Source organism: Carcharhinus amblyrhynchos, unplaced genomic scaffold (genome assembly GCF_965287045.1).
Source record: "Carcharhinus amblyrhynchos unplaced genomic scaffold, sCarAmb.v2.hapA scaffold_672, whole genome shotgun sequence".
In the NCBI taxonomy this organism is placed as follows: Eukaryota; Metazoa; Chordata; class Chondrichthyes; order Carcharhiniformes; family Carcharhinidae; genus Carcharhinus; species Carcharhinus amblyrhynchos.
In genome coordinates, this window is record NW_027650412.1 from 55,204 (window position 1) to 82,327 (window position 27,124).

The 27,124-nt window shown below is 50.0% G+C and overlaps 1 protein-coding gene across 2 annotated transcripts; it reads right to left on the reverse strand.

Moving 5' to 3' along the window:
• Window positions 1–26,310, reverse strand: LOC145339791 (CD276 antigen-like). 2 transcript variants are annotated; one of them, XM_080184320.1, is made up of 3 exons: window positions 25,803–26,310; window positions 23,113–23,400; window positions 1–807 (listed from the first exon to the last, which is right to left on the reverse strand). In XM_080184320.1, the coding sequence occupies exons 1-3, from the start codon at window positions 26,101–26,103 to the stop codon at window positions 455–457; spliced, it is 942 nt and encodes a 313-aa protein (XP_080040446.1). In that variant the 5' UTR covers window positions 26,104–26,310; the 3' UTR covers window positions 1–454. The 2 variants fall into 2 exon arrangements, with proteins under 2 accessions (XP_080040446.1, XP_080040447.1); XM_080184321.1 differs by lacking the exon at window positions 1–807 and adding an exon at window positions 13,865–14,187.
• Between the last annotated feature and the right edge of the window lie 814 nt (window positions 26,311–27,124).

A 27,124-nucleotide genomic window follows, 5' to 3' on the forward strand; every position in this document is an offset into this window, starting at 1 on the left:
GACCTTTTGTAGTTCCTTGCGGTCTTGGGCAGAGGAGCCCATACCAAGCTGTGATACAACCAGAGAGATGGTGCATCTGGAAAAGTTGGTGAGAGTCGTAACTAACACACCAAATTTCCTTAGTCTTCTGAGAAAATGGAAGTGTTGGTGGGCTTTCTTATCTATAGTGTTGGCATGGGGGGACCATGACAGGTTGTTGGTGATCTGGACGCCTAGCGGGACAGGAGAGTGGAGGAGAGCAGGTTGTGGGAGAGGGGGGTGTCAGATGGGGCTATTGGACAGGAGCAGTGGATATCGGATGGGGTGGGGGAGTGGGAAAAGCACGAATGTTGCGATGAACCTTCGATTCTGACGTGACACAGTCAATCTGGGTCATTGTCAGATTGCTGCTTGTGGGATCTTGCTGTGCGTAAAGCAGCGGCCTAATTTCCTACTTGACAGCAGTGGGCCCTCTTCAAACAAAGTACTCCATTGGCTGGGTAAATGGGACGCCCAGGTGGTGAGTAAGAGGTGCAGGAGGATTGGGGGTCTGTCTCTGTCTACCCAATCTGAAGATTTTCACCGATGGATGGTGCGTCTGATCTTTTACCGCTGATACCATGTTACTTTTTGAATCCCGCTTCCCCCCCGGGCTAGCAGGCTGCGGGGGCCTCTTTAGGTCCGTTCGATGATCGTAATGATGAGTCGGGCAATCCAGACAAAATGCACGATGAGTCCAATCAGGACGGCACCAATGTTGAGTTGGCGCGAAATCATCAGGTTTCTCCGAGCGGCTGCGGTCGTTCCCGCTTGATTCGCTGACCAGGTCTGAAACGGGAAAGGGAGAGTCGGCGTGACGGTGACACAAGCCTCCCTCCCCTCCCATCGCCTCCTGTCCCCTCACCATTGTTCCTATAAAATTCATCTCCAAACTCTGTGGCCTGGGCCTCGGCTCCTTCCTCTGCGACGCGATCCTGAACTTCCTAACCCACAGACCACAATCAGTAAGGATCGGCAACAACACCTCCTCCACAATCATCTTCAACACCAGTGCCCCACAAGGCTGTGTTCTCAGCCCCCTCACTATACTCCTTATACACCTGTCACTGTGCGGCCAAATTCCCTCTAACTCCATTTTCCAGTTTGCTGATAACACCACCGTAGTGGGTCAGATCTCAAACAATGATGGGACAGAGTACAGGAATGAGATAGAGAATCTGGTGAATTGGTGTGGCAACAATAATCCCTCCCTCAATGTCAACAAAACAAAGGAGATTGTCATCGACTTCAGGAAGTGTAAAGGGGAACATGCCCCTGTCTACATCAACAGGGACAAAGTAGAAAGGGTCGAGAGCTTCAAGTTTTTAGGTGTCCAGATCACCAATAACCTGTCCTGGTTCCCCCCATGCCAACACTATAGTTAAGAAAGTCCCACCAACGCCTCTACTTTCTCAGAAGACTAAGGAAATTTGTCATGTCAGCTACAACTCTCACCAACTTTTACAGATGCCCCATAGAAAGCATTCTTTCTGGTTGTATCACAGCTTGGTATGGGCTCCTGCTCTACCCAAGACTGCAAGGAACTACAAAAGGGTGGTGAATGTAGCCCAACACGTCACACAAACCAGCCTCCCATCCACTGACTCTGTCTACACTTCCCGCTGCCTCGGGAAAAGCAGCCAGCGTAATTAGGACCCTATGCACCCTGGACATTCTCTCTTCCACCTTCTTCCGTCGGGAAAAAGTTACAAAAGTCTGAGGTCACGTACCAACCGACTCAAGAACAGCTTCTTCCCTGCTGCTGTCAGACTTTTGAATGGACCTACCTTGCATTAGGTTGATCTTTCTCTACACCCTAACTATGACTGTGAGACTACATTCTGCACTCTCTCTCCTTTCCTTCTCTATGAACGGTATGCTTTGTCTGTATAGCATGCAAGAAACAATTTCATTGTATGCTAATACATGTGACAATAATAAATCAATACTTCAATGTCACCTCTCTCTTGCTGGAGAAAGTGCAAAGATGGTAGTGGAGGAATACCAGGGGATGGGAGAAGGGAGAGGGGCTGCAGAATAGGAACTGCCACCAACCTAACTCCTGAAAACCTCAGCAGGGAGATTGGGAGTGCATGGGATTAGGGTTCAGAGTGTCGGCTGTGTGGATGAGTGTAAAGATCACTGGGATTCGGTATCTTGGCCTATGAGCATGTGTACGTGTGCCCATGTTCTGATGTAATTTGAGTCTTACATGTTTACAGCATGGAAACAGGCCCTCCGGCCCCACTTATCCATGCTGCCCAGCTTTTTTAAACCCCTAAGTTAGTTCCAATTGCCCACATTTGGCCCATATCCCTCTATACCATTTTAACTATGTAACTGTCTAAATGCTTTTTAAAAGATAAAATTGTACCCGCTTCTACTACTGCCTCTGGCAGCTTGTTCCAGACACTCACCACCCTCTGTGTGAAAAAATTGCCCCGCTGGACCCTTTTGTATCTCTCCCCTCTCACCTTAAACCTCTGCCCTCTAGTTTTAGACTCCCCTACCTTTGGGAAAAGATATTGACTGTCTAGCTGATCTGTGCCCCTCATTATTTTGTAGACCTCTATAAGATCACCCCTCAGCCTCCTACACTCCAGAGAAAAAAGTCCCAGTCTATCCAGCCTCTCCTTATAACTCAATCCATCAAGTCCCGGTAGCATCCCAGTAAATCTTTTCTGCACTCTTTCTAGTTTAATAATATCCTTTCTATAATAGGGTGACCAGAACTGTACACAGTATTCCAAGTGTGGCTTTACCAATGTCTTATACAACTTCAACAAGACATTCCAACTCCTGTATTCAGTGTTCTGACTGATGAAACCAAGCATGCCGAATGCCTTCTTCACCACTCTGTCCACCTGTGACTCCACTTTCAAGGAGCTATGAACCTGTGTCCCAAGATCTCTTTGTTCTGTAACTCTCCCCAGCGCCCTACCATTAACTGAGTAAGTCCTGCCCTGGTTCAATCTACCAAAATGCATCACCTCAAATTTGTCTAAATTAAACTCCATCTGCCATTTGTCAGCCCACTGGCCCAATTGATCAAGATCCCGTTACAATCCTAGATAACTTTCTTCACTGTCCACTATACCACCAATCTCGGTGTCATCTGCAAACTTACTAACCTTGCGTCCTATATTCTCATCCAAATCATTCTCTGCATGTAATCCTATGTTCACATATGTACAATCCCAATGGGAATTTCACTCAATCCCATTCCGGAACCTCAATCCCAATGGGAATAGAACAAAGTAACATAGAACATTACATCACAGTACAGGCCCTTCGGCCCTCAATGTTGTGCCGAGCTATGTCCAATCCCAAGATCAAGCTATCCCACTCCCTATCATTCTGGTGTGCTCCATGTGCCTATCCAATAACCGCTTAAAAGTTCCTAAAGTGTCTGACTCCACTATCACAGCAGGCAGTGCATTTCACACCCCAACCACTCTCTGAGTGAAGAATCTACCTCGGACATCCCTCCTATATCTCCCACCATGGACCTTATAGTTATGCCCCCTAGTAACAGCTACACCCACCCAAGGAAATAGTCTCTGCACGTCTACTCTATCTATTCCCCTCATCATCTTATAAATTTCTATCAAGTCACCTCTCATCCTCCTCCGCTCCAAAGAGAAAAGCCCCAGCTCCCTCAACCTTTCCTCATAAGACCTACCCTCCAAACCAGGCAGCATCCTGGTAAATCTCCTCTGCACTCTCTCCAATGCTTCCACATCCTTCTTATAGTGAGGTGACCAGAACTGAACACAATATTCCTAATGTGGTCTCTCCGGTTTAGTTGCAGCATAACCCCACGGCTCTTAAACTCAAACCCCCTGTTAATAAACACTAACACACTATAAGCCTTCTTCACGGCTCTATCCACTTGAGTGACAACCTTCAGAGATCTGTGGATACGATCCCCAAGGTCTCTGTTCCTCCACATTCCTCAGAACCCTGCCGTTGACCCTGTAATCTGCATTCAAATTTGTCCTACCAAAATGAATCACCTCGCACTTATAATATCACTCAATCCCACGGAAATCTCACACAATCCCATTCCAGAATCTCTCAATTGCAGTGGGAATCTCACTTGATCGCATTCCAGAGAGAGACCCTCCTCACTCTGCCCATTGCCCACAGCAAGCGCTGACCTCCTCACTGCCCAGCGCTGACCTCCTCTCTGCCCAGCGCTGACCCCCTCACTGCCCAGTGCTGACCTCCTCACTGCCCAGCGCTGACCCCCTCACTGCCCAGTGCTGACCCCTCCCTCACTGCCCAGCGCTGACCTCCTCACTGCCCAGTGCTGACCCCCTCACTGCCCAGCGCTGACCCCCCTCACTGCCCAGTGCTGACCTCCTCACTGCCCAGCGCTGACCTCCTCACTGCCCAGCGCTGACCTCCTCACTGCCCAGCGCTGACCCCCCTCGCTGCCCAGCGCTGACCTCCTCACTGCCCAGCGCTGACCCTCCTCACTGCCCAGCGCTGACCCCCCCTCACTGCCCAGCACTGACCCCCCTCGCTGCCCAGCGCTGACCCCCCCTCACTGCCCAGCACTGACCTCCCTCACTGCCCAGCATTGACCTCCTCACTGCCCAGCGTTGACCTCCTCACTGCCCAGCACTGACCCCCCTCACTGCCCAGTGCTGACCCCCCCTCACTGCCCAGTGCTGACCTCCTCACTGCCCAGTACTGACCTCCTCTGCCCAGTGCTGACCTCCTCACTGCCCAGCGCTGACCCCCCCTCGCTGCCCAGCGCTGACCCCCCCTCGCTGCCCAGCGCTGACCCCCCCTCGCTGCCCAGCGCTGACCCCCCCTCGCTGCCCAGCGCTGACCTCCTCACTGCCCAGCGCTGACCCCCCCTCGCTGCCCAGCGCTGACCCCCCCTCGCTGCCCAGCGCTGACCCCCCCTCGCTGCCCAGCGCTGACCCCCCCTCGCTGCCCAGCGCTGACCCCCCCTCGCTGCCCAGCGCTGACCCCCCCTCGCTGCCCAGCGCTGACCCCCCCTCGCTGCCCAGCGCTGACCCCCCCTCGCTGCCCAGCGCTGACCCCCTCGCTGCCCAGCGCTGACCTCCTCACTGCCCTGCGCCAATCCCACCCTCTGGTGACAGTTCTCTGCTCTTGCCTCTGGGGATGTCTCCCCCCTTCCCCCTCCCCCTCCCCCTCCACAGTCGCTTTGACAACAACAAAAGTAAAGGAAGACCCCTCACCTTCATGGAGTAGACCAGAGCAGCGACCCCGAGGGGGAGGAAGCAGAACATGGCTGCAAAGATGGAGCAGCCCAGATAATCGGGAACCTTTGGGGGGGCTGGTGAAGGGGTGGACAGACCGTGGATCCGAATCGTTGAGAACTCGGGGTGCCCTGGGGAGCCGGGGCAGTGTCTGCCCGACTCCCCTTTCCCTGGCAGTGGGCTGTCCGTCTGATCCCACAGGACCCCGAGGGGGATGGCCACCACAGCCTGGGCCAAACCATTCTCCATCTCGCTCATGCCCCAGGGGGCTCCGTACACTCCAGAGTGAGATGGGGGGTCTCGCTAGCTATAACCTGCCTGTTCCCCCTCCCCACCGGGCACCTGGGTGACGCCTGGCTGGAGCAGATAGGAGCCTGTCTCTGCCAGGCGGGCAATGGAATGATTGCTCACACTGCAGCACTCAGCTTTGTACAAGGTGAGCAAACATGCCTTTGTACACAGTAGAGGAAACAGGCACTCATTGTGAGCTCCTCACACGCAGGCACACACAAGAGCACCTATTGTTCCCCAAACTCAGCTACACCGATAGATTTTCCACAGCTAACCCAGAGAGTTTACCCAAAGCAGACACCGCACCTACTTAAGAACAAACAAACTCATTCTTGATATCTTCTCATCTCCACCACAGCTTGTACTCCACAATCCCTCCCAGGGGTACGGCTCCCACACACACTGACTCTCACTGGGGTACGGGTCCCACACACACTGACTCTCACTGGGGTACGGGTCCCACACACACTGACTCTCACTGGGGTACGGCTCCCACACACACTGACTCTCACTGGGGTACGGGTCCCACACACACTGACTCTCACTGGGGTACGGGTCCCACACACACTGACTCTCACTGGGGTACGGGTCCCACACACACTGACTCTCACTGGGGTACGGGTCCCACACACACTGACTCTCACTGGGGTACGGGTCCCACACACACTGACTCTCACTGGGGTACGGGTCCCACACACACTGACTCTCACTGGGGTACGGGTCCCACACACGCTGACTCTCACTGGGGTACGGGTCCCACACACGCTGACTCTCACTGGGGTACAGCTCCCACACACGCTGACTCTCACTGGGGTACGGGTCCCACACACACTGACTCTCACTGGGGTACTGGTCCCACACACTCTGACTCTCACTGGGGTACGGGTCCCACACACACTGACTCTCACTGGGGTACGGGTCCCACACACTCTGACTCTCACTGGGGTACGGGTCCCACACACACTGACTCTCACTGGGGTACGGGTCCCACACACACTGACTCTCACTGGGGTACGGGTCGCACACACACTGACTCTCACTGGGGTACGGGTCCCACACACACTCACTCTCTCATATCTTTATTGGGGAAGGAGGTATTAGATTTTCACACAGATGGTAGGTAAATTGTTAGTATGCAAATATCAGGGAGAGATGAGAAATGGCATTTTGTAAATGGGTATACATTAAACTGTTTAATTCCAAGGGGAAGCAATTCAGGAGGGGATATCGCTTTAGCATTTTTGCTTTAATGCAAGGCCCCTGTGTTTCACATTGCCATGGAGATTGGCCTTGATAGGAGAATAGTCCATTATACACTGCTGTCTGACTCTGGGTGAAGGTTCTCCTCTCTTGTCAGTCTGCGGCAATGGGGTACGGGTTTGCCAGGAAGGGGCTGTGTTATTGAATGTATCCAAGACGGAGTTGGGTAGACTTTTGATAGTCAAGGGTTGTGGTGTGGGGGAGGTGAGGCGAGAACAGGAAAGCGGAGTGGAAACAACAGAGAAAATGCTGACCGTAAGACATAGGAGCAGAATGAGGCCACTCGGCCCATTGGGTCTGCTCCACCATTCAATCATGGCTGATTTTTTTTCTCATCCCCGTTCTCCTTATTAATCAGGAACCGATCTATCTCTGTCTTAAAGACACTCAGTGACCTGGCCTCCTCTGCGGCAAAGAGTTCCCACACATTCCCCACTCTCTGGGTGAAGAAATCCCTCCCCATCTCTGTTTTAAAGGATCGTCCCTTTACCCTGAGGTTGTGCCCTCTGGTTCTAGTTTTTCCTACTAGTGGAAACATCCTCTCCACGTCCACTCTATCCAGGGCCTCGCAGTATCCTGTAAGTTTCAAGAAGATCCCCCTCATCCTTCTAAACTCCAATGAGTACAGACCCAGAGTCCTCAACCCATTCCTCATCCGACAAGCTCTTCATTCCAGGGATGAAGAGCTTCTCCCTGGGTTCAAAACTGGCAGCGGAAATGGCAGATGATTTTGAACTGTTTTATAAACCAATGTTTGGATTCTGGCATCAATGTCTGTGTACGAGGGATAGAAACTGGGAAAAGAGAAATCTGCAGGTTGTCGAGGCAAAGGGGATCTCGATGGAGATAGTAAGGACAGTGTGCCTCAAGTTAAAAAGGAAACATGAGGATGGAAGAGAGTTAAGCAACCTTAACAGTTTTGATAGTAATAAGGTTGGACACAAAGTGACAGTATCGGTGGCTTAAGAAAAGCACTGGAAAGACAGATGCGATGAAACAGGAAAAGCCAATGGGATTTGTTAATTTGTCCAAGGAAACAGTAGTTGAGGCTGGAAAGGTTCAGAAGAATGTACAGCCTGGTCAGAGGATGTTTCCTGGTCAGTTGGTCAATGAACAAGTGCCAGATCTTGTTAAAGATTTTATTTGTGTGGGTGAGGTTTACTTGTATACAAGGGGAAGGGGGTAAGGAAGTTAAGATCTTGAGGGATACAGGAGCAAGTCGATCTTTATTGATGAGAGATGAGGAGAAATATTGTTTGAAAGTATTGCCAGAAAAGATAGAACTATAGTGAACCATAGAGGTTTACAACATGGAAATAGACCCTTCGGCCCAACTTGTCCAAGCTGCCCAGTTTTAAACACTAAGCTAATCCCAATTGCCCACCTTTGGCCCATATCCCTCTATACCCATCGTACCCATGTAACTGTCTAAACACTTATTAAAGGATAAAATTGTACCCACCTCTACTACCGCCTCTGGCAGCTTGTTCCAGACACTCACCACCCTCTGGGTGAAAAAATTGTCCCTCTGGACCCTTTTGTATCTCTCCCCTCTCACCTTAAACCGATGCCCTCTAGTTTTACACTCCCCTACCTACTCATAAGTTCATAAGATACAGGAGCAGAATTAGGCCATTTGGCCCATCGAGTCTGCTCAGCCATTCGATCATGCTCTAACTCCTCCTTAAATGTACTCACTGTCCCAGCACCCACTGCACTTTGGGGGCAGCGAATTCCACAGATTCACAACCCTTTGGGAGAAATACTTTTAAACTTAAATTGCCCCTCATCATCCTCTCGTCCTAGAATGTCCCACAACATCAAGCATCTGTTCCACGTCTACTTTATCCAGACCTTTTATCATCTCATATACTTCAGTGTGATCTCCCCTCGTTCTTCTGAATTCCAGAGAGTATAGGCTTAAACTGTTTAATAGGGTAAATATACCATATCTGTGGAATTCAGGGTGAAAGTACGAGTGTTCGGTTATATAAAGTGAGGTTGGAGAGTCCAGTGAAGAGTGGTGAAGTGATAGTGACGGAGTAACAGAGAAATTGTCCAGGAATACAGTTTATCCAGGGTAACCATGCAGTTGGATCACAGGTGGGTGTGATGCCTACTGTGGTTGAAAAGCCAGTGGGTAATGAAACTGAGGTGTTTCAGGAAACAGTATCCTGGGATGATTCCCAACTGTGGAATCAAGATCGCCAAGTGACAGGTTGAGACAGGAAGAGGAGAGATCGGGAAGTAAAGATAAGGAGACTGGGGTTCAGCTACCAAACAATCTTTGACCGGATGGTTAATAAAGAACACAAACAGGTGGAGGGTGAAGCGGATATCTTCCATCCAGGAAAGTTGGCAGAGTTACATCAGAAAAAAGCAGGGATGAAGTGGTTGTATGGGAAAGCATACAGGGAAGAGGAATCTGAGTGTATAACGGAGCATTATTAGAAGTGATGCCTTTTGCGAAAGGATATATTGGCCTTGGAGGGAGTACAGAGGAGGTTCACTAGGCTGATACTGGAGATGAAGGGGTTGGACTGTGAAGAGAGATTGAATAGACTGGGTCTGTACTCGTTAGAGTTTAGAAGGCTGAGGGGGGGATCTTATAGAGTTACAAGATAATGAAGGGGATGGATAGGGTAGAGGTAGAGAGATTCTTTCCACTTAGAAAGGAGACCAGAACTGGAGGGCACAGCCTCAATATAAGGGGGGAGGCAGTTTAGATCAGAGTTGAGGAGGAACTTCTTCACTCAAAGGGTGGTGAATCTCTGGAATTCTCTGCCCGTTGAAGTGGTGGAGGCTACCTTGCTGAATATATTTAAGTCACGGATAGATAGGTTTCTGATAGACAGGAGAATTAAGGGTTATGGGGAGAAAGCGGGAAAGTGGAACTGATCCACTTCAGATCAGCCATGATCTTGTTGAATGGCGGGGCAGGCTCGAGGGACCGAATGGTCTACTCCTGCTCCTATTTCTTATGTTCTTAATGAAGAAATGGAGAGCTTCACTTACTTGGGCTGATGAAAAGTGGGCAGAAGTTCATCAAGAGGTATTGCCAATAGGGTATAGAGGGTAGTGTTGTGTGGAGCACACGAGGCCCTAGTAGGAGGTCATTAGGAAGTAACAAAAACTCAAGCTAAAATACGGAAGCATTTTTATTGGCCTGGACTGCATAAAGATGTAGTTAAATTTTGTTGGTCACGTTCACACGGGTCAGGTAATCTGAAGCGATGATAAAACCAGCACCCATTCTAACATTTGAGGAACTGCTTACCACAGCTTTAACTGGTTGTGTGGGATCCCCTCCCTAGAATAAAAAGTGAGAATCGATATTGACTATAATGAAAGTGACTGCTTGGTTTTCAGAGGCCATTCCATTACACAATAGTACAACAAAAAGGATTGTAGAGGAATTACTTCAATTTTTACTGGATATGGACTACTTACTGAAATACAATCAGATCAAACATGTTACATCTAAGTTATTCCAGGAAGTTATGGATGGCTTAAGAATAAAACAATTTAAATCAACTACAAACCATCCAGAATCATAAGGAGCGTTAGAACAATGGCATCATGGCATAAAGGAATTCCATTTGGACTCTTTGCAATTAGGAATGAACCAAAGTCAGTCTATTTGAATTGATTTTTGGTTTTGAGATCCGGGGACCACTTAAATTGGTGAAACATGAAGCAGATAAGAGAACACATTCGTAGTTTGTTAATAAGGAAAGGATAGTTCCATCCAGGAATGATGTCATTGACAAAATAGGGATCTTTTATAGTAAAACAAACTTTAATTAGTAACACAGTATAAATCTTAGTAACATTGCTTAATTATTAACAATTGAGCAACAAGTAATATTGAAAGGAAGCAAGTTTACTTTCCAACTTATGTTCCAGTTCCAAATAAGCAACATGCCTCTTATAGGTGTAAAAGGCACTTTAAATACAGTTAGCAATCATGAATATATTTGGTATAAAGTGTGTTAAGAGTCTCGAGAAAGAGAGAGAGTTCTCTGGAACTGCCTGCCCATGTCTCTTGACTTACGCAAAACTGCACGCTCAAAACAGCAAAACGTCCTTTCTCTCTGTACAGACCCTGTTCTTTGCATTATCACATGACCCTGTCAATCCACCTCCCGCATCTTTTGATATCAACAAAAGCCTATCAGCCTTTGTTAGTAACACACTGCTAGCTACAATGAGTAACAAACTTGTTTTAAACTCTGGAGCAGAATGTTTTCCAGACATAGCAGCAGAATAAATCTGAAATTGTAAACATTTCCTTTAAACTTGTAGTGGTGTTGTGGTATTGTTGCTGGACTAGTAACCCAGTGACCCATGCAATCCTCTGGGGACCGGGGTTCGAATCCCACCACGGCGGATGGTAGAATTTGAATTTAATAAAAAAAATCCTGGAATTAAAATCTGCTGATGACCATGAAATCATTGTCAATTGTCAGGAAAAACCCATCTGTTTCCCTTTAGGGAAGGAAATCTACCGTCCTTACCCGGTCTGGCCTACATGTGACTCCAGAGCCACAGCAATATGGTTGACTCTCAACTGCCCTCCAAGGGCAACTAGGGATGGGCAATAAATGCTGGCCCAGCCAGTGACACCCATGTCCCAGGAATAAAAAATACAAGAAAATCACAGAAGTTAAGCTGAGGAAGTTTCCCAAACATTTATAAGGTGCCAACAGTGGTCAGTGCTGCTGCCTCACAGCACCAGGGACTCTGGTTCAACTCCGGCCTTGGGTCACTGTCTGTGTGGAGTCTGCACCTTCTCCCCATGTCTGCATGGGTTTCCTCCGGATGCTCCGGTTTCCTCCCACAGTCCAAAGATGTGTAGGTTAGGGTGGATTGGCCATGCTAAATTGTCCCTTAGTGTCCAAAGATGTGCAGGTTAGGTGGATTGGCCATGCTAAATTGTCTCTTATTGTCCAAAGATGTGCAGGTTAGGTGGATTGGCCATGCTAAATTGCCTCTTATTGTCCAAAGATGTGCAGGTTAGGTGGATTGGCCATGCTAAATTGTCTCTTATTGTCCAAAGATGTGCGGGTTAGGTGGATTGGCCATGCTAAATTGTCTCTTATTGTCCAAAGATGTGCAGGTTAGAGGGATTGGCCGTGCTAAATTGCCTCTTAGTGTCCAAACTTGTGTAGGTTAGGGTGGATTGGCTGTGCTAAATTGCCCCTTAGTGTCCAAAGATGTGCTGGTTAGGTGGATTGGCCAGTCAGTGGGGAATCTAAACAGCTGCCTTTTCGTTATCGGTCTGATGATGGTAACGATTGATGGGCTGAATGGCAGCTTGCTATAGCGAGCAGGGGGGGCATGCCATTGATGTCGGTGTTTAATGTGTTTTCACGCAGAAAGCCGGTCATTTCTCTGAACAGAAATGCAGCTGCGGGGTTAATGAACGATGAGCAGCAACACTCCAATTCTTTACCTCAGGTATTTCAACCCGAATCACCCCTCGATCTCTGATCTGTCGAACCTCAGGGACAGATTAACCAGGGCTGGGGAGTTGGCACAGAGGGATCTGGGTGTCCTTGTTCATGAGTCACAGAAAACTAGCAGCAGGTACAGCAGGTAATAAAGAAAGCGAATGGAATGTTGGCATTTATAGCTAACGGAATAGAATATAAAGGTAAGGAAGTATTGCTGCAACGAAACAGGGCGTTGGTGAGGCCGCCCCTGGAGTATTGTGCACAGTTTTGGTCTCTGTATTTGAGGAAAGATGTAGTGGCTTTGGTTCGGAGGAGGTTCATTAGATTGATTCCAGAGATGAGGGTTCTGTCGTATGAAGAGAGGTTTAGACCGATACTCTCTGGAATTTAGAAGCATGAGGGGTGAGCAAAAGTTTAAAGTTTATTTATTACTGTCACAAGTCGGCTTACGTTAACAGCGCAATGAAGTTACTGTGAAATTCCCCCAGTCACCACACTTCAGCACCTGTTCAGGTCACACTGAAGGAGAATTTAGCACGGCCAATGCCCCCTAACCTGCACGTCTTTCAGACTGTGGGAGGAAACCAGAGCCCGTGGAGGAAACCCACACAGACACAGGGAGAATGTGCAGACTCCAACCCAAGCTGGGAATCGAACCCGGGTCCCTGGCGCTGTGAGACAGCAGTGCTAACCCACTGTGTCACCGTGTCCCCGGGAATCGAACCCGGGTCCCTGGCGCTGTGAGACAGCAGTGCTAACCCACTGTGTCACCGTGCCCCCGGGAATCGAACCCAGGTCCCTGGCGCTGCGAGGCAGCAGTGCTAACCCACTGTGTCACCGTGCCCCCGGGAATCGAACCCGGGTCCCTGGCGCTGTGAGACAGCAGTGCTAACCCACTGTGTCACCGTGCCCCCGGGAATCGAACCCGGGTCCCTGGCGCTGTGAGACAGCAGCGCTAACCCACTGTGTCACCGTACCCCCGGGAATCGAACCCGGGTCCCTGGCGCTGTGAGGCAGCAGTGCTAACCCACTGTGTCACCGTGCCCCCCCCGGGAATCGAACCCGGGTCCCTGGCGCTGTGAGACAGCAGTGCTAACCCACTGTGTCACTGAGAGATTGAACAGTTTAGGCTAATACACTCTGGAATTAAGAAGAATTGGGGGAGTTCAAATTGAGGTGGACAAGATGATAAAAGGTGTGGATAAAGTAGATGTGGAGCCGATGGTCCCTCTTGTGGGACATTCTATGACGAGAGGTCTCGGGATAAGGGGTAGCAAATTTAAAACAGAGTTGGTGGAGAAACTACTTCTCCCAAAGGGTTGTGAATCTGTGGAATTTGCTGCCTCAAAGTGGTGGGTGCTGGGACAGTGAGTACATTTAAGGAGGAGTTAGACACATTTTTAATTGGGAATGGGGATGAAGGGTTATGGGGAGAAGGCAGGAAAATGGGGATGAGGAGCGTATCAGCCATGATCAAATGGCAGAGCGGACTCGATGGGCTGAATGGCCTGTATTATATGAGACAGCACCCTGAGGAGGAACGAGGCGGATAAGAGTTGGTGGCAGTTTTTGTTTGTGAGGGTGTGCAGCTGTCGGTGGGGTGGGGGTGGGGGGGTGGTGTCAGGGTGAACGTCAGCTGCACTGGGACACCATTGTGTGTCGCTGCCACTGCCCGCAAGGCTGGTGACCCCCCACCCCACCCGGAGCCAGACCGGGGGCTATTGGCGGGGTTGCCTTGGGCAACCCCTGAGCTCTGTCTGCTTCAGGATGGACGTTGCTTCCGGCTCACAGGACATTGCTGGCTGCCCGGCTTTTCCGGTGGAGAAGGTATCCCAGACACACGATGACCAGGAGCAGGAGGGCGATGATTCCGAAACAGGTGTGGACCCTCGACATCTGTGCCCTCACCTCGACATGGCAGGAACCTGTGGCAACAGAGCAAAGGGGTTAGCACGGCATAGAATCGTAGAGTGCAGAAAAGGCCCTTCGGCCCATCGAGTCTGCAACAACAAGTGGTATCTCATCTAATCCTATCTGCCAGCACTTGGCCCATAGCCCTGAATGTTAAACTAAACTCATCAACTGAGATAGAGGGGGTGACCTGATGGAGGTTTACAAGATTATGAGGGACAGAGCAGATAGTCAGCTGCTCTTTCCTAGGGTAGGAAAGTCAAGTGCTGGGGACATAGGTTTAAGGTGCGTGGGGGAACGTTTCGAGGAGATGTGCAAGGCAAGTTTTTTACACAGAGGGTGGTGAATGTCTGGAAGGCTCTGCCTGGGGAGGGGGTGGGAGCGGATACGATAGCAGCATTTAAGGGACAATCAGACATAAATCAGATGGGAAAGGAAGGATACGGACTCTGTAAGTGCGTACGGTTTTAGTTTAGGCAGACATCATGGTCAGCACAGGCTTGGAGGGGCCGAAGGGCCTGTTCCTGTGCTGTACTGTTCTTTGTTCTTTTGTTACACCGTGCCAAGTGTTCATCCAGATACTTCTTAAAGGATGTGAGGCATCCCACCCCCCCACCCTCCCAGACAGCACATTCCAGACCCCCACCCCCACCCTCCCAGACAGCACATTCCAGACCCTCACCCCCACCCTCCCAGACAGCACATTCCAGACCCCCACCCCCACTCTCCCAGACAGCACATTCCAGACCCCCACCCTCCCAGACAGCACATTCCAGACCCTCCCCCCACCCTCCGAGACAGCACATTCCAGACCCCCACCCTCCCAGACAGCACATTCCAGACCCCCACCCTCCCAGACAGCACATTCCAGAGCCCCCCCCACCCTCTGGGGAAAAAAGCTTTTCCTCACATCTCCCCTAAACCTCCCACCCCTCACCTTGAACCTGTGTCCCCCCCCATCCCACTCTGTCCCCTGTAATCTTGTACACTTTGATCAGGTCACCCCTCAGGCTTCTCTGCTCCAACGAACCCGAGCCTACCCAGCATAACTTAAACCCTTCATCCCAGGCAGCACCCTGGTGAATTTCCTCTGCACCCCCTCCAATGCAATCACATCCTTCCAATAATAACATAGGAACTCGGAGCAGGAGAAGGCCATTCGGCCCCTCGAGCCTGCTCTGCCATTCAATAAGATCATGGTTGATCTTTTCATGGACTCAGTTCCACTTACTCACCTGCTCACCATAACCCTTAATTCCTTTACTGTTCAAAAATCTATCTATCCTTGTCTTAAAAACATTCAATGAGGGAGCCTCAACTGGACAGGGAATTCCACAGATTCACAACCCTTTGTGTGAAGACGTTGCTCCTCAACTCAGTCCTAAATCTGCTCCCTCTTATTTTGAGGCCATGCCCCCCAGGCAAAAGGCGGGGAATTATAGGCCGGTTAGTTTAACGTCTGTTGTAGGTAAAATGTTAGAATCTGTCACTAAGGAGGAAATTGCGAGGCATCTTGAAGGGAATTGCTTGATAGAGCAGACGCAGCACGGTTTCATTAAAGGGAAGTCGTGTCTGACAAATTTACTGGAGTTCTATGAGAATGTGTCTAGGGCGGTGGATAGAGGAGAGCCGGTGGATGTGGTGTTTCTTGATTTTCAGAAGGCGTTTGACAAAGTACCTCACAAGAGGTTATTGCAGAAGGTCGAGGGACATGGAGTTGGGGGTAGGGTGTTAGCGTGGATAGAGGATTGGTTGTCAAATAGGAGGCAGAGAGTGGGGGTCAACGGGTGCTATTCGGATTGGCGGATGGTGACTAGTGGAGTGCCCCAGGGGTCGGTGTTGGGGCCTCAGCTATTTACCATTTATATAGATGATCTGGAGGAGGGAACCGAGTGTATGGTGTCGAAATTTGCTGATGACACCAAGATTGGGGGAACGGCAAATTGTGCGGAGGGTGTGGAGAGTCTGCAGAAGGATCTAGATAGGCTAGGCGAATGGGCCAGGAAATGGCAAATGGAATTTAATGTTGGCAAGTGTGAGGTGGTCCACTTTGGTAGGAAGAATGGTAGGAAGGACTATTACTTACGGGGCGAAAAACAGCAGCAGGCAACGGTGCAGAGGGACCTCGGGGTCCTTGTGCATGAGTCGCAAAAACCCAGCTTGCAGGTGCAGCAGGTGGTCAGGAAGGCGAATGGGATGCTGGCCTTCATAGCGAGGGGGATTGAATATAAAAGTAGGGAGGTCTTGCTGCAGCTGTATAGGGCATTGGTGAGGCCGCAGCTGGAGTACTGTGTGCAGTTTTGGGCGCCGCACCTGCGCAAAGATATTTTGGCCTTGGAGGGAGTGCAGAGGAGGTTTACTAGGCTGATACCAGAGTTGAGGGGGTTGAGCTATGAGGAGAGGCTGAATAAACTAGGCTTGTACTCGTTAGAGTTTAGAAGAATGAGGGGAGATCTCATTGAGACGTATAAGATGATGAATGGGATGGATAGGATAGAGGTGGAGAGACTCTTCCCGCTCAAAAAAGACAGTAGGACTAGGGGGCACAGCCTCAAGATAAACGGGGGGCGGTTTAGAACGGAGTTGAGGAGGAACTTCTTCACTCAAAGGGTGGTGAATCTCTGGAATTCTCTGCCCGTTGAAGTGGTGGAGGCTGCCTCGCTAAATATTTTTAAGACGCGGGTTGATGGGTTTTTGATAAGAGAGGGGATTAAGGATTATGGGGAGAGGGCGGGAATGTGGAACTGAGCAGCGACAGATCAGCCATGATCTTATTGAATGGCGGGGCAGGCTCGAAGGGCTAGATGGCCTACTCCTGCTCCTATTTCTTATGTTCTTATGTTCTAGTTTCACTCGCCAGTGGAAACAACTTCCCTGCTTCTATCTTATCGATTCCCTTCATAATCTTATATGTTTCTATCAGATCTCCCCTCATTCTTCTGAATTCCAATGAGTATAGCCCCAGTCTACTCAGTCTCTCCTCATAAGCCAACCCTCTCAACTCCGGAATCAACCCAGTGAACCTCCTCTGCACCCCCTCCAGTGCCAGTATATCCTTTCTCAAGTAAGGAGACCAAAACTGTACACAGTACTCCAGGTGTGGCCTCACCAGCACCTTATACAGCTGCAACATAACCTCACTGTTTTTAAACTCCATCCCTCTGGCAATGAAGGACAAAATTCCATTTGCTTCTTAATTACCTGCTATATCTGCAAACCAACTCCTTGTGATTCCTGCACAAGGACACCCAGGTCCCTCTGCACAGCAGCATGCTGCAATATTTTACCATTTAAATAATAGTCCATTTTGCTGTTATTCCAACCAAAATGGACAATCTCACATTTACCAACATTGTACTCCATCTGCCAGACCCTCGCCCACTCACTTAGACTATCCATATCCCTTTGCAGACTTTCAGTGTCCTCTGCACACTTTGCCCTTCCACTCATCTTACTGTCATCTGTGAATTTTGACACACTACACTTGGTCCTCAACTCCAAATCATCTGTGTAAATCGTAAACAATTGCAGTACTGACACTGATCCCTGAGGCACACCACTAGCCACTGATCGCCAACCAGAAAAACACCCATTTACCCCCACTCTTTACTTTCTGTTCGTTAACCAATCCTCTATCCATTACCCGTAACACTGTGCACTTTTATCTTATGCGACACTTGTCAAATGCCTTCTGGAAATCCAGGTACGCCACATCCACAGGTTCCCCATTCTCCACTGCACATGTAATGTTCTCAAAGAATTTCACCAAATTAGTTAAACATGACCTTCCCTTCATGAGCCCATGCTACATCTTACCAATGGGACAATTTATATCCAGATGTCTCACTATTTCTTCCTTGGTGATAGAATCAAGCATTTTCCCTACTACAGAAGTTAAGCTAACCTGCCTTTTGTCTACCTCCTTTTTTAAACAGTGGTGTGACATTTGCGGTTTTCCAATTTGTGGGAACCACACCAGAGTCCAGTGAATTTTAGTAAATTACCACTTTGCTATTTCTCCCACCATCTCTTTTATTACCCTGGGATACATTCCATCAGGATCAGGAGACTTGTCTACCTTTAGCCCGCATTAGCTTGCCCAACGCTACCTCCTTTGTGATAATGATAGTTTCTTGGTCCTCACCTGCCATAACCTTCCTGTCATCAATTTTTACCATGTTATTTGTGTCTTCCACTGTGAAGACTGACACAAAATACCTGTTCAATGCCCCAGCCATTTCCTCATTTCCAGTTATTACATCCCCCTTCTCATCCTCTAAAGGACCAATGTTTACTTTAGCCACTGTTTTTCATTTTAGATATTTGTAGAAACTTTTGCTATCTGTTTTTATATTCTGAGCTAGTTTACTCTCATAATCCATCTTACTTTTCTTGATAGCTTTATTCGTGGCTTTCTGTTGACCTTTAAAGATTTCCCAATCCTCTAGGTTCCTACTAATCTTCGCCACTTTGTCTGCATTTTCTTTCAATTTGATACCCTCCTTTATTTCCTTAGATACCCATGGCTGATTATCTCTTGTTCTACAGTCCTTTCTTATCACTGGTATATGCTTTTGCTGTGAAAGATCGCTTTGAAAGTCCTCCACCGTTCCTCAATTGTCCCAATGTGGAGATGCCGGTGTTGGACTGGGGTAAACACAGTAAGAAGTCTGACAACACCAGGTTTAAGTCCAACCGATTTATTTGATAGTAAACTCACAAGCTTTCGGGGTTTCTCCCTTTGTCAGGTGAATGGAGAGTTCTGGCCTCAGACAGAGCATATAAAGCACAGACAGTTTAGAGATTACTGATTGGAATGCGAATCCTTACAATTCGCATTCTAATCGGTAATCTCTAAACTGTCTGTGCTTTATATGCTCTGTCTGAGGCCAGAACTCTCCATTCACCTGACAAAGGGAGAAACCCCGAAAGCTTGTGAGTCTATTATCAAATAAATCGGTTGGACTAAAACCTGGTGTTGTCAGACTTTTTACTGTATTTTAAATTTAACCCATACTGTGATGGCTTCTTCCGAGAGGATCACTAACTGTAAAATCATTAATTATTTCCGTCTCATTACACAGGACCAGATCTAGGATAGCTTGTTTCCCTTGTTTGTTCCATTACATACCGTGCAAGGAAGCTATTGCGGATACATTCTATAAACTCCTCCTCAAGGCTGCCTTGACTGACCTGGTTTGACCAATTGACGTGTAGATTCAAATCCCCCGTGATAATTGCTGTGCCAGTTTTACACGCATCAGTTATTTGTTTATTTCTCGCCCCACCATGATGTTATTATTTGGCGGCCTATAGACTCCACCTATCAGTGACTTTTTCTCCTTACTATTTCTAATTTCCACCCAAATGGATTCAACCTTGTTTTCCCATAGAGCCTATATCATCTCTCACTCCCACCCCGATATCATCCTTAAATATCTGAGCTACACCGCCTCCCTTACCTTCCTGTCGCTCCCTCCAGTCTGATATCCCCCGAATATTTAACTCCCAGTTCTGACCATCCTGAAACCATATCTGTGTAATAACCACCAAATCATACTCATTCGCAATGGTTTGTGCCGTCAACTCATTTACCTTGTTTCGAATGTTCCGAGCATTCAGATAAAGTGCCCTTATGCTAGTTTTTCTACTTTATGAATTCTAACACTTCCATTAATAACATCTCCTGAGTTCTCCTTTTTACCTTTTTTCCTGATTTTTTTGATGTAGTTGGAACTTTCTCCCCACATTTTCTCCTTGCTCCCTCCTTCTCGGACTCCTTACATCGGTTCCCATCCCCCTGACATATTAGTTTAAACCCTCCCTATCCGGTCTAGCAAACACTCCCTCTGGTATAACCTGTCCAATTTGTACAGGTCCCACCTCCCCCAGAACCAGTCCCAATGCCCTAGGAATCTGAAACCGTCCCCGTGACACCAACTCTTCAGCTGTATATTTATCCGATATATCCTCTCATTTCTACTCTGACCAGCACCTGGCACCGGTAGTAATCCTGAGTTCACTATTTTTGAGGTCCGATTTTTTAACTTTCTTCCCAGCTCCCTGTATTCTGCCTTTAGGATCTAAACCCTTTTTTTTAAAACCTATATTGCTTGTACCAATGTGTATTATGACCACTGGCTGTTTGCCCTCTCCCAGAATGTCCTGTAGCCACTCCGAGACATTCTTGACCTGAGCACCAGGGAGACAACATACCATCCTGGAGTCTCTCTTGTGGCCACAGAACCGCCTGTCTATTCCCCTTACAATAAAACTATTGCACTGACACATTTTTTACCCCTTCCCTCTGCAGCAGAACCAACCTTGGTGCAATGAGTTTGGCTCCTGCTGCGTTCCCCAGACAGGTCATTCCCCTCAACAGTATCCAAAGTGGTTTCTCTATTCTGCAGGGGAATGGCCACAGGAGATTCCTGCACTATCTGCCTATCTCTGTTCCTCTGTCTGGTGGTCACCCATTCCCTTCCTGCCTGCAGAGTATGAGCCTGCGGTGTGAGCACCTCTCTATCCGTGCTATCCACAATGCGGAGACCAGAACTGCACCCAGCTCTCCAATCACACTCACACACTCCCATCCAGCAACTCTGAGTCGGGGCCAAGCTGCTAAAATTCAAAATCCAAGCAAATGCCCTCAGGATCAACACTGAGGGAGCGCCGCACTGTCAGAGGGTCAGTGCTGAGGGAGCGCCGCACTGTCAGAGGGTCAGTGCTGAGGGAGCGCCGCACTGTCAGAGGGTCAGTGCTGAGGGAGCGCCGCACTGTCAGAGGGTCAGTGCTGAGGGAGCGCCGCACTGTCAGAGGGTCAGTGCTGAGGGAGCGCCGCACTGTCAGAGGGTCAGTGCTGAGGGAGCGCCGCACTGTCAGAGGGTCAGTGCTGATGGAGCGCCATACTGTCAGAGGGTCAGTGCTGAGGGAGCGCCGCACTGTCAGAGGGTCAGTGCCTTGGTGATTAGTTTCCAAACGTCGCTGGATTCCGGGGAAGTGCCGGAAGATTGGAAAACGGCTAATATTACGCCATTGTTTAAGAAGGGTGGCAGGCAAAAGGCAGGGAATTATAGGCCGGTTAGTTTAACGTCTGTTGTAGGTAAAATGTTAGAATCCGTGATCAAGGAGAAAATAGCGAGGCATCTTGAGGAGAATTGTTTGATAGAGCAGACGCAGCACGGTTTCGTTAAGGGGAAGTCGTGTCTGACGAATTTATTGGAGTTCTATGAGGATGTGTCTAGGGCGGTGGATAGAGGAGAGCCGGTGGATGTGGTCTTTCTTGATTTTCAGAAGGCGTTTGACAAGGTGCCTCACAAGAGGTTGTTACAGAAGGTAAGGGGGCATGGAGTTGGGGGTAGGGTGTTAGCGTGGATAGAGGATTGGTTGTCAAATAGGAGGCAGAGAGTGGGGGTTAATGGGTGCTATTCGGATTGGCGGTTGGTGACTAGTGGAGTGCCCCAGGGGTCGGTGCTGGGGCCTCAACTATTTACCATTTATATAGATGATCTGGAGGAGGGAACCGAGTGTATAGTGTCGAAATTTGCTGATGACACCAAGATTGGTGGAACGGCAAATTGTGCGGAGGGTGTGGAAAGTCTGCAGAAGGATCTAGATAGGCTGGGCGAATGGGCCAGGAACTGGCAAATGGAATTTAATGTTGGCAAATGTGAGGTTGTCCACTTTAGCAGGAATAATGGTAGGAAGGATTATTACTTGGCGAAAAACTGCAGCAGGCGGCGGTGCAGAGGGACCTCGGGGTCCTTGTGCATGAGTTGCAAAAACCCAGCCTACAGGTGCAGCAGGTGGTCAGGAAGGTGAATGGGATGCTGGCCTTCATAGCGAGGGGGATTGAATATAAAAGTAGGGAGGTCTTGCTGCAACTGTACAGGGCACTGGTGAGGCCGCAGCTGGAGTACTGTGTGCAGTTTTGGTCGCCGCACTTACGCAAGGATATTTTGGCCTTGGAGGGAGTGCAGAGGAGGTTTACTAGGCTGATACTGGAGTTGAGGGGGTTGAGCTGAGGAGAAGCTGGATAAACTAGGCTTGTACTCGTTAGAGTTTAGAAGAATGAGGGGAGATCTCACTGAGACGTATAAGATGATGAATGGGATGGATAGGATAGACGTGGAGAGACTCTTCCCGCTCAGAAAGGACAGTAGGACTAGGGGGCACAGCCTTAAGATAAAGGGGGGGCGGTTTAGAACGGAGTTGAGGAGGAACTTCTTCATTCAAAGGGTGGTGAATCTCTGGAATTCTCTGCCCGTTGAAGTGGTGGAGGCTGCCTCGCTCAATATTTTTAAGACGCGGGTTGATAGGTTTTTGATAGGCAAGGGGATTAAGGGTTATGGGGAGAGGGCGGGAATGTGGAACTGAGCCACGACAGATCAGCCATGATCTTATTGAATGGCGGGGCAGGCTCGAAGGGCTAGTTGGCCTACTCCTGCTCCTATTTCTTATGTTCTGAGAGAGTGCCGCACTGTCAGAGGGTCAGTGCTGAGGGAGTGCTGCACTGTCAGAGGGTCAGTGCTGAGGGAGCGCCGCACTGTCAGAGGGTCGGTGCTGAGGGAGCGCCGCACTGTCAGAGGGTCAGTACTGAGGGAGCGCCGCACTGTCAGAGGGTCAGTGCTGAGGGAGCGCCGCACTGTCAGAGGGTCAGTGCTGAGGGAGCGCCGCACTGTCAGAGGGTCAGTGCTGAGGGAGCGCCGCACTGTCAGAGGGTCAGTGCTGAGGGAGCGCCGCACTGTCAGAGGGTCAGTGCTGAGGGAGCGCCGCACTGTCAGAGGGTCAGTGCTGAGGGAGCGCCGCACTGTCAGAGGGTCAGTGCTGAGGGAGTGCCGCACTGTCAGAGGGTCAGTGCTGAGGGAGTGCCGCACTGTCAGAGGGTCAGTGCTGAGGGAGCGCCGCACTGACAATGTCACACAGTATTTATTTCTCACCCTGGATTGTGAAGGATCTGGTTATGTTCTGTTCTATCACACTGTTCCTCAGGATGAAGGTGTAATTGGTTCTGTTCCCGTGGGGGTTGTGGAGTTGGCTGCTGATGGTGTAGAGTTCTCTGTCATCAGTCTGGAACTCCGTGTTGGTATCCTCGCTCATGTTACCCCCCCAGTCGTTGGTCCAGGCCACCTCCGCTTTCGGATACCCACCACTCACAGAGACCTGGACTAGGCCAGAGGTCGTGCAGCTCTGCAGGTCAAAGGTCAGGTGAGGCTCGCTGTACGGAGCTGGAACACCAAGAACAGATTCTGATTGCAATCCTCTCTCGCACTCTCTCTCTCACACACAAACTCTCTCAAAGAACAAAGAACAAAATCAGCCCGGGAAACAGGCCCTTCGGCCCAACGAGCCCGCGCCGCCATCTCAACACCACCAGTCCCCCTCTCCACCCATGACCCCTGTCTAATGTTTTATGGCCATCCAGATTGAGGGAAACTGATTTAGGGACAATTTATTCCTGCCAATCAGCCTAACAGCACATCTTTGGGGTGTGGGAGGAAACCGGAGCACCCGGAGAAAACCCACGCAAGCACGGGGAGAATGCGCAAACTCCCACAGACACCGGCCCAAATCCATGTGTCTGCACAGCAATCAGCGATAGTCACTGAGCTGTCGTCTGGCCCAGTATCTTGTCCAGTTTAGGCACACACTAACGATATGAAGCACTAGGCCAATCTCGAACAACCAAGAGCAGCCCCAGTACGACCCATCGCGTGTATGTCCCTCGTTGGACACGAGGTGGACCGACTTAAAACCCGTGAATGAAAAGAGAAAAAACATTATCATACAATACCCATTTACATTACCAGGGACGCCCCAATGCTAATGACCCTTATTTAAAAGGATCTCCTAAATGACTCTAGCGTGTTTGCCTCCACCACCTTACTTGGCAGAGCATTCCATACCCCCACTACCCTCTGTGTGAAAAACCTCCCTCTAATATCTGTGTTGTACCTCTCCCCGCTCACCTTAAGTCCATGGCCCCTTGTCTCTATTATAGGACGTGTCTCTATTATAGGAAATAGCTTACCTCTGTTTACTCTATCTATACCCTTCATAATCTTATATACCTCTATTAGATCCCCCCCTCAGTCAGCATCTTTCAAGGGAAAAGAGCCCCGATTTCTTCAATCTTTCCTCATACCCCAGTCCTTCCATACCAGGCAACATCCTGGTAAACCTCCTCTGCACTCTCTCCAGAGTCTCCACGTCCTTCTGGTAGTAAGGCGATCAGAACTGGACGCAGTACTCCAAATGCGGCCTAACCAACGTTCTGTACAACTGCAGCATTAGACGCCAGCTCTTATATTCTATACCCCTTCCTATAAAGGCTAACATACCATAGCCTTTCTTCACCACACTCTCCACTTGCACTGCTACCTTCAAAGACTTGCGCACTTGCACCCCCAGGTCTCGCTGCGATTCTATACTCTCTCACACACACACCCTCTCTCTCATACACAGTTGGTGATGAGAGATTGTCACTAAGGGGTGAGGTAATGGTTAGTGTTTAGGGCTAGGTTGGATTGATGTCTGAAGGTTCCAAATTTATTTATGGAGACGACAGTGTCTGCACCATGGATGGGGAGAGAGATTCGGAGTGAGCTTGGACCCAAAGAGGGAATGTGCAAAGTTAGTCAAAGTATGGAGATGTGTTTGTGTCTATCTCTGTAACCTCCTCCAGCCCCTACACCCCTCCCTATCTCTGTAACCCCCTCCAGCCCCTACACACCCTCCCTATCTCTGTAACCTCCTCCAGCCCCTACACACCCTCCCTATCTCTGTAACCTCCTCCAGCCCCTACACACCTCCCTATCTCTGTAACCTCCTCCAGCCCCTACACCCCCTCCCTATCTCTGTAACCTCCTCCAGCCCCTACACCCCCTCCCTATCTCTGGAACCTCCTCCAGCCCCTACACCCCTCCCTATCTCTGTAACCTCCTCCAGCCCCTACACCCCTCCCTATCTCTGTAACCTCCTCCAGCCCCTACACCCCCTCCCTATCTCTGGAACCTCCTCCAGCCCCTACACCCCTCCCTATCTCTGTAACCTCCTCCAGCCCCTACACCCCTCCCTATCTCTGTAACCTCCTCCAGCCCCTACACCCCCTCCCTATCTCTGTAACCTCCTCCAGCCCCTACACCCCCTCCCTCTCTCTTTTTCTTTTCCTCCCCTCTCTCTCTCTGTCCCACCTGCTCCCCCGCTCCATTGCTCCCCGTCCCTCCCCCTCGCTTTGTCCCTCTCTCCCTCTCTCCCTCCCTCTGTGAGAAATCTCACAGCACCAGGTTAAAGTCCAACAGGTTTATTTGGAATCACCAGCTTTTGGATGAAGGGGCGGTGCTCTGAAAGCTGGTCATTCCCAAATTGGACTTAAACCTGGTGTTGTGAGACTTCTTACTGTGCCCAACCCTAGTCCGACACTCCACACCATCTCTCTGCATCCTCCTTGAAGACAGCCCTGACCAGCTGAGCTGGCTGATGGACCTCCTGGGAGCCTCTTCCCGATATCTCTCTATGTGTCCGGGTGCTGGATTACGTGTGGAATTCTTTGGGGGGGGGGGGGGGGGGGGGGTGACGGGGTGTGTGTGTGAGAGCTCGGTGTGGCAGAGTCCAGACTGGCATCACTCACCTGCGACCAACACGCTGACCGTCTGGACGTCGCTGCCGAATTCATTGTTGACGTTGCAGACGTACTGAGCCTCATCGCCTGGACGCACGGCCTGCAGCCCCAGCGAGGCATCTCCCTCCAGCAGCCTGTCGGCTATGAGGTGGGTGCGATGCCGGTAGGCAGGATCCTGACGTTCCAGCTGGTCGTTCTGATAGTAGTAACTGTGTACCACCCGGTCCGAACCCAGCAACTGCCGTGATGACCAGCCGCTGCAGGGACATGTTGGGCTGAGGGGTGAAGGAGCACGGCAGAATGACGTCATCGCCAACCAGAGCGACCAGTGTCAGAGGCAGGAGAGAAGCAACGGTCACAGCTGGAGGGAGAGAGAGAGAAACACACGTTTATCCCGTAAAATACACAGCAATCGCACCCCATGCTGTACCTGTCCTGGGAGTGTTTGATGGGGACAGTGTAGAGGGAGCTTTACTCTGTATCTAACCCCGTGCTGTACCTGTCCTGGGAGTGTTTGATGGGGACAGTGTAGAGGGAGCTTTACTCTGTATCTAACCCCGTGCTGTACCTGTCCTGGGAGTGTTTGATGGGGGACAGTGTAGAGGGAGCTTTACTCTGTATCTAAGAAAAAAATAGGAGCAGGAGTAGGCCATCTGGCCCTTCGAGCCTGCCCCGCCATTCAATAAGATCATGGCTGATCTGTCGTGGCTCAGTTCCACTTTCCCGCCCTCTCCCCATAACCCTTAATCCCTTCTCTTATCAAAAACCCATCAACCCGCTTCGTGCTGTATCTCACCCCGGGAGTGTGGGAGAGAGAGAGAGAGCGGGAGCTTGGGAGAGAGAGCAGGAGTGTGGGAGAAAGAGAGAGAGTGTGAGTGTGGGGGAGAGAGAGAGCGGGAATGTGGGGGAGAGAGAGAAAGCGGGAATGTGGGGGAGAGAGAGAAAGCGGGAATGTGGGGGAGAGAGAGAAAGCGGGAATGTGGGAGAGAGAGAGAAAGCGGGAATGTGGGGGAGAGAGAGAGAGCAGGAATGTTGGGGGGAGAGAGAGAGCGGGAGTGTGGGGGAGAGAGAGAGCGGGAATGTGGGAGAGAGAGAGAGAGCGGGAATGTGGGAGAGAGAGAGAGAGCGGGAGTGTGGGGGGGGAGAGAGAGAGCGGGAATGTCGGGGAGAGAGAGAGAGCGGGAATGTGGGGGAGAGAGAGAGTGCGGGAATGTGGGTAGAGCGGGAATGTGGGGGAGAGAGAGAGTGTGGGAATGTGGGGGAGAGAGAGAGTGCGGGAATGTGGGGGAGAGAGAGAGAGCGGGAATGTGGGGGAGAGAGAGAGAGCGGGA